This window comes from Anneissia japonica, unplaced genomic scaffold (assembly GCF_011630105.1).
Source record: "Anneissia japonica isolate Jap-2015-1 unplaced genomic scaffold, ASM1163010v1 scaffold288183_len337429_cov161, whole genome shotgun sequence".
Taxonomy (NCBI): Eukaryota; Metazoa; Echinodermata; class Crinoidea; order Comatulida; family Comatulidae; genus Anneissia; species Anneissia japonica.
The window spans coordinates 162,254-170,222 of record NW_022702858.1 but is presented as its reverse complement, the minus strand read 5'-3'; the positions used below and the strand labels follow the sequence as shown (position 1 = coordinate 170,222).

Sequence of the window (7,969 nt, the reverse complement as noted above, 5' to 3'; positions counted from 1 at the left end):
GGGCGAGGTCCCCGACCTGGGGGCCGGTGCCCCGACGAGGGGTCAGATTTCCCCAACGAAAGCAAAGTGGGCGTGTTCGAGCTTCAATTAATAGGTTCCAAAAGTGGTCCTGGGGGCGAAGCCCCCGAAAATGTTGACAATTCTGAGAATTGGCATGTTTAAATCACACCGAAAGATATAAACAAAAACCTCATCGCATAATCAATATCAATATACTCAACACGTTTATTATTATAAAACAAAAAAGCTATTCTTTTTCCTCCTATTCTTCTTCTACTACTTCTTCTTGACTCTCATAATAATAGTACTATTTTACTACATGGGTAAAAAAGCACAAATACTGTCATTACTACTGATAGGGCCATCGTTAAATTAAGTCAGAGCCGAAATTTAGCATAATTCGAAATTATTATTTTAAGATTTTATAACATAATACATAGCCTACTCATTAATAATAGCTGAGATGCACATTTCAGAATTAATAATCGTTTTTAGTATATCTTACTAAATATTTATTGTCTACAAAATGAAATATGAATTATATGCATCATTAGAAATACAATTTCTACAATATTATTCTTGTTTTTATGTAGATAAATGTTCGATAAATTCTATCTTTCATCAAAAAAAAAAAACAAAAAAAAAAACCCCGAAATTCAGCGCGTCTATCGCGTCTATTTTCATTCTAATCAATAGCGTTTGTAAACGTGCACGGACGTCATCGTCGAATCCGACCCAGGACTTCCGACGGTAAAACTGGCCTGCCTGCCTGTCTAGATTCGTCCCAGGCCAAACAATAATAATTTACAGATTACCTAGCTAGTCAACATCTAGGCTAGGCTAATTGATTTTAAAATCAATAACCCACCAGGAGTATCTGTCGTTTTCTTCTTTGCAACAGCGGACGAAAAAAAGTCAGTCTTTATCACTAAAAATTAACAAACACTCGTTTTGACGCACTCCGTTCTGTAGTGTGTCTGCTGTTGAAAACAAACTTCCAGCCTAATTTTGTGACTGGCTATGATGACTGAGATAGACTATGTTGATTTATTAATAATATTTTGTTTGGGATGAAAAAAAGGAGAGTCCATTTCCCCAAAATGCTCCATCAGCACATAGTTTAGTGTGTGGCTATGGAATTTACTAACCACACAATCCACAATTAGGTGATTAAGTCGCAAAACTTTATCTGCATTTGGTGGATTAAGTCGCAAAACTTCGTTTGGTGGCATATTCTATGAATGTAGGCTTTTATCGCTGGCTACGGGTGGGACTCATTCAAAAATTCGAGGGGGTTCGCTAGAAAACAGGGGGGGTTCGCCCGAACCATAAAACTCCCCTGGCTACGGGCCTGTAATTCGTTTGTTGTGATCAGGACTCCCCTTAAAAAATCAGCTTCGCTGAGTGAGACATCTTCTTGAAATATAAATAAAGAAGGAAAGAAAAAAGTGGGGTACTCAGATTGTATTATTTTCATATTCAAAGAAAATATTAAGGAACATTCGATTTGATATTGAATGGGAATCTAGAAAGGCTTTTGACAAGTGGTCGGTTAAAGCTTGGTTTCCATACAATCGCTACAAGCCATCGCCGACAGCTTTCAGAATGCTGATTGGTCGGTCGAATCAGGAAGCCTTCCCTATTACGCCGAAGACTGCTATGCAATACAATGGTACTGAAAACACTGTGTAGCGACAGTGTAGCGATGTTAATGAAACCAGGCTTAAGAGAGATGGTCGCACAGAATGGTTTAACTAAATTTTTTCGATCTGTTTCTAGTTGGAAGTTTATAGATTATTTGATATATTTAAGTGAGTTATTCAAATTTTTTAATTTAGTTTTTGAAATTTTTTTCCTGTTTTCTTTTTTTTTTGAAATTTTTTTCCGTTTTTTTTTTTTTTTTGGCGGACAATGCAAAGCACAATTTGATCGGATATTTGTTATGACAAATTTGTATAAATTGCTATATGTGATGTTGTCATAACATCTATATAATATGGCCATTAAATAATGTCGCTTCATGCATGGGCAAAACACACTCAAAATAATTCAGCTACCTTGGTTTCCATGGTTTCACACGACTGCCGTGTCGGATGGTGTATTGAAATCAGGACAGATTAAGACTCCAGAAAATACCACTTTTCGTCAATTCTAAAAAAACCTTTATTATAGATATGATTCTTCTTCAGATAATTGTGTTTCGGTTGCTATGGTTACTTGGAGCTAATTCGTGCGTCATCATATTTCTTCTCGTACTTTAATTCGTGTTTTCTGTATTGTTGTGTTTCACCTCAAGCACTAGATCAACATGTAATTATCTTTAATAAATCATTATTTCATTTCATCTTTCATGGAAACTTGTACGCGGAACTTAAATTATTCATACAGTATAAACAACGCTGTGAAATTGTATATCATATGCCTTTATTCTGGTTAAGACATTGTTCATAGTACGATAACACCATACCATGTTACTGTACTCAAGAATCATTAGACATTAAAATGTACAAAGATACAAAATTATAGTACTTGTAAATACAGACAGAAACTGGTACATACTAATGATTGTAGTCAACTACAAAAGTGATGATGATAATAATAAAAATGATGATGAATTACGATGACGTTGAAGAAGATGATGACGGTAATGGCGGTGATGATCATAATAGTAATGATGATTGTAATGATAATCAAAATGAAGATGAAAATTATGATTGCTAGTTTATTATCAACTACGTCCTTTAGGCATTGTTATAGCTTTCATATCCACGCTACCCGGTCTTATGTTTTATCAAGCTCCTTGTTTTTTATGTCACTCATCTTACGTCCGCATTACATTTATATATTCTCGTAATTATTTATATCTGTACGTATACCTGATGAAAGGCGATGCCCGAAAACGTTCGTGTACTTAATAAACTACTTTTGGCAATATTAGACACCTCTCAAGAGTTTTTATTTACGTTTGCCGATGCAGATTTTAAGTAAGATTTATATTTTAAGGTCCTATATAATTTAAACAATTGTGGAATAGAAAATTGATGTAGGAATATAATAGTAGGCCTATATGTATAAGTTTAAATGATATAACGCATGATATGAAGATGACCATTAAATACAGATTAAAAATCAAGGAATATAATAAAATGTACATACGTAGAAATAACTTATATAGCAATAAATACTGTATTCATAGTGAAATGTTGCGATGAAGGCATAATTACATGTAGAGCCTAAGTCCTTATTTAGTCTCTTAGTGTGAGTTTTGAACCCGATTATCCATTTCATTTCGTTACGTCGTTCTTGTGTTCCTATTGTTATAACCCTTTATTGAGTCATCTATGGTGTGATTATAGGCGAATTAAAATGTGTACTTTGGGCAGTTGAGTTTGCGTCTTATAGATGATTTGTGTTTATTCATTCTAGATTTGAAATTGAGACCAGTTTCGCCAACATACGGTAGTTTCCCTTGTTGCATTTTTTGCAGTATATGAGGTATATAATATTGGGCGAGTTAAAATTGAGCACTGGCGGCCGGATTATTATCTGTGCCCTGGTGGCGTTAATGAGCTGTCTTATTAATGATGTCGCATAATTGTCATCTAGAGATGTTAGAGTGACTGTGTGTTGCCAGGAATCGGTTTAGTGGAGGGGAGTTTAGAAAGGTTAAATTGGACTTTAAATTAGGGTGTTGTCACGTGCAAGTAGAGGTGCTGTAAAAATAATTTTTCAATCGATGGGTCTTCTTTCAGGGAGAGGAAGTCTTTTTTTAATTTTCTTAGACATGGTTGTAGTATGTTGGGGCTATAGTTGAACATCATAGGCAGCCGATCATTATTATGAGAAGAGATATATGTTTGTTATAGTTCGATGGACATGAGTAATATTAATAATAATAGTAATAATAATAATAATAATAATAATAATAATAATAATAATAATAATAATAATAATAATAATAATAATAATAATAATAATAATAATAATTAATATAAAAATAACGCTAAAAAGAAAAGATCGACGTTTCGACTCCTTCATGATGTATATTTATACAAAACGTACTCTTATAAATAATAATAATAATAATAATAATAATATGCAGAAATTTATATACTCTTTCCATTGTTTGAGTAAGGATTAATGTGCTATTTGCCTATTATAAGAGAAATCAACGTGTGCACTAACCACATCCAATCATTTCATGACAAGTCAGAATAAACAAACACCAGTTATATTTGCGTTATAAGCACATGATGTATGGTATTGTTTTTTCTTAGATAACTTGGCAACCGGTTACCAGCGCCAACTGTAAGTAATCAATATTTCTTAAATCTCCTTTATTTGAATTGTAGTTGTAGATTTTACGTTGGTTTATTTTTGATTTGTTTGATTTGTTTGAAATAAAATACAGTGAATAAAAAATAAAATAAAAAGAGGCTATGTACTCCCACGCACACGGCAGCTGTAACCGTTAGCTGCCGTGCGTCCATACGAGAAGATTCCGATCCAGATACCAAGTATATGATGATCGAATCACTGGTCAATCAAAAAAACTGGAAATTGTAAACGCGTACGTGTGATTGGTTGATGATAGAAACGCGCTCAACTTGCTAACCGATAGCGCTTGCTAACCGTTAGCGGTATCCGGATACCGCTAACGGTTAGAGTAACCGATCGGGCGTTGTCAAACAGGTGCTAACGGTTAGCCCTAACGGTTAGCTCCCAATTCTGATACTAGGGCTCTCATGAGAACCAGGCTAATAATGTAATTATATCATCTATAATGTTGATTCCTGTTTACACGAAGCTTTAGAGTATAAACGGGTTTTAGTTACAACATAAAGTTCGGTCCACACTATCATTTTTTTTAACAAAAGAAAACTGCTGCATATCCCCTGTGGCCATGATGTCATCATAATTTTAGCATGTCATGTTTCTTTTTTTTATAATTATATATATAATTATATATTTTTATGTATAATTTGGACGGAGCTTTTCGCGATACTTTCGTGATCTGGGTTTTCTTGTGGTAGAAAATTCTAGCTTTAGACAATGGTCATAGCGATTTATATAACCAGAGTTTGATTAGCTACGGTATGCTATGTGAGACAAAAGGAAATTTTGATGATATTTTCGCCTAAAACAACGTTTATGTGTACTTATGAGCGTCGCTGTGCCCTGTAATGATCTTTGTTAACAACGTTACAACATTATTACAGTCTTATTCTAATCTGTAAGTTTTAGGATTTTTTATTAGAATCGATAAACATGTTTTTGTATGATTCAAGTTAAAACGTCTGACTTTCGAAAACCGCGTGTTGCTAAACATAGTGCCTACACTAACATTTATAATAGAGCGTCCACACTGGCATGTTTTTATGTGACAAACACCACCAAATGCGAACTCTAATTTCTGTTTTACGTTGTATTAGCATACCGTAGAATCATAAACAGCAGAAGCAGTTCCAATCCCGATTGGGGAACTTTTTTCGCACTTTTTTTATAGTTTAAAATTATTATCTCCATACATCAGAAATGGTCTTTATCAATGTTTGACTTTATGAAGGTAGATCGGAAACTTTTTAAAAAGAAAAACGAAAATCATTTTTTTTTTCAACAGCAATTATATCCCTTGGTTGCTTTGAAATTAATAAATTGAGTCGTGGGTTCGTTGTACCACCCGAGGACATCGACCCTTCTCTTCTGACACGAGGTCGTTGCCTGATATCTTGTGCAAAATATGATTACGACTTTGCTGCCGTTGAGGATGGACGCTTCTGCCTATGTTCCAACACCAACACATATAATGGGGTAACTTCGGTAACAGCAGCCACGTACTGTAATGTGCCGTGTACGGGGCTCGCTTCAGAAAAATGCGGAGGAACAGGCTACTGCGAGGTGTTTGAGTCTCTGAATGAAGCGATCACGGTTAAATTACCTACAGGGCTTACCTTTGTTGTCGGTACTGAAGGCAGCATCACCATTGATGATAACACGGGTTATCAACCCGAATTCACGTTTGACTTTGGGGATGGCTCTGCCATCACTGAGCCGACAACATCGTTAACAGCAGACCATACTTACGCCATTCCTGGCGTCTATACTGTTACATGTAGAGCAGAAAACGGAATTTTGGATGTAGGTATTCCATACTATTAGGCTTAAGAGCAAATGATGATGATGATAACAACAATGATGAAAATGAGAATGAGGAAGGGGAAAAGTGATAATGTGGATGATTATGATGAAATGATAATGATGATGATTATGATAATGACGAAAGTGATACTGACTGTATGCCTAACTGACGACTAACGAGGATGCTAATGAAGGTGATGATGATGATGTTAATGTTGAGAAAAAAGACATGACGATGGCTACGAGAATGATGACGATTATATTTCGTAATTTTATTTCACTCAAAAGTGAAGGGATGATGATGATGAGGATGATCATCATCATCATCATTATCATTTGATGGTAATGATGATTATGATAATAACGAAAGTGACGCTGATAATAACTGGTATTCCGTTTCAGTTCAGTTTCATTTATTTCCAAATAACAAAATACATTATTACTGTACATTAACTGGAGGAGGCTAATAAGTTCTTATTCTTATAAATCATACAGAACTTTAAGTTATAGTTATATGGAATGAAGATGAAGATACTGTTGATGATGAGAAATATACAGGTTTATTATATAACAACGATCTTCAACTCTTGTAGGGAAATCTGAATGTTTCAGAAGTGCAAGTTGATATGACGATTAATGCGGCTGGCATAGATTTGGAATGCCCGACATCTGAAGATTTGGACAACGAATTTGAAATCACGCTAACGATATTTGAGGGTTCCAGTATGATTCTTGATGTTAACATGGATGGTGATGCTTTGCCCCAATTTGATATTGGCAGTGAGTGGTTTCTCCAGCAAATTGCCGACAGGGAGTCCAATAAGTCCGATAGGGGTCCGAACCAAAGGGCCGCTTGGAGTATAGCCTTGTTTCCGTGCAATTGCTGCACGCTATCGCGCACAGCTTTCGGTGATATTGATTGGTCGGTTTAATCGGGGAGCCTTCCCGATTTCGTGAAAGACTGCTACGCAGTACAGCGCATGCGCGGAAAACACTCCAGCGACAGTGTAGCGATTGTATGGAAACCAAGCTTTAGTCAGGATGCTGGTATGGTGGGATTTATGGGGAGCGATTGGAAGAAGAGACACAAACTTCAATTTCGACCAAAAACGCGTTTGACGCGGACTTCATAGAACCCGTAAATTTTACTATCAATATATAAAAATTATAAATATTTTTTGCATATGTTTAAATATTGACATTAAACAATTAAAATGTTCGTTTTGTTAACGTGAACAGTTTGTGTCTGTTCGTGAAATCAATCAGAATAAACAGAGCATATGTTGTTTACACGTCAGTGAAGTTGTGTACGCGCTTCCCGATGCTTACTAATACAGTAATTCCACACCTTATTTTTGTGTATAGACCTTTCAAGTTATACAGTACTGTATTCAAATTATGACCGTTTTTATATTTTTAATAAAAGCCAATTTGAAATACATTTTTCTCTGAATTCGTGATAATCCGTTATCACACATAGATCTGTGCTAAATGAGTGACACATTTAGAATCATTCACGCATATGTCTGCAAAATACGTGTTTCATCCAAAATCACTTTGAAATGCGGGACCTTTTTGCGAGACGGTTGGTAACTCATGTGGTATAGCAGCTGACGCTGAAGGTTTGGTGATCTGTTAGCTTAAGTTGTTCCTAACGAGGGTACCGATCTCTCCGAGGACAGAAAGCGGGCGTCGCTTGGAATGTTTCGAATGTGGTCCAGGGTGCGAAGACCATGAAAAATATGAAAATTTAAGGGTTGGCGGATGGGTGGGGGTGGGGCAGTGGCGTATATAGAAGTCTTGAAATGGGGGAGTGCTGATGGGGGCGTGA

The 7,969-nt window shown here is 35.8% G+C and overlaps 1 protein-coding gene across 1 annotated transcript in view; it reads left to right on the top strand.

Moving 5' to 3' along the window:
• Positions 1–2,620: 2,620 nt before the first annotated feature.
• LOC117104087 overlaps positions 2,621–7,969 on the top strand; it is a 20,435-nt gene continuing 15,086 nt past the window's right edge. The window contains exons 1-4 of the mRNA XM_033244744.1: positions 2,621–2,644; positions 4,278–4,308; positions 5,621–6,138; positions 6,732–6,918. Of these exons, the coding sequence (XP_033100635.1) occupies positions 2,621–2,644; positions 4,278–4,308; positions 5,621–6,138; positions 6,732–6,918 (760 nt within the window). The remainder of the gene's footprint in view (positions 2,645–4,277; positions 4,309–5,620; positions 6,139–6,731; positions 6,919–7,969) is intronic.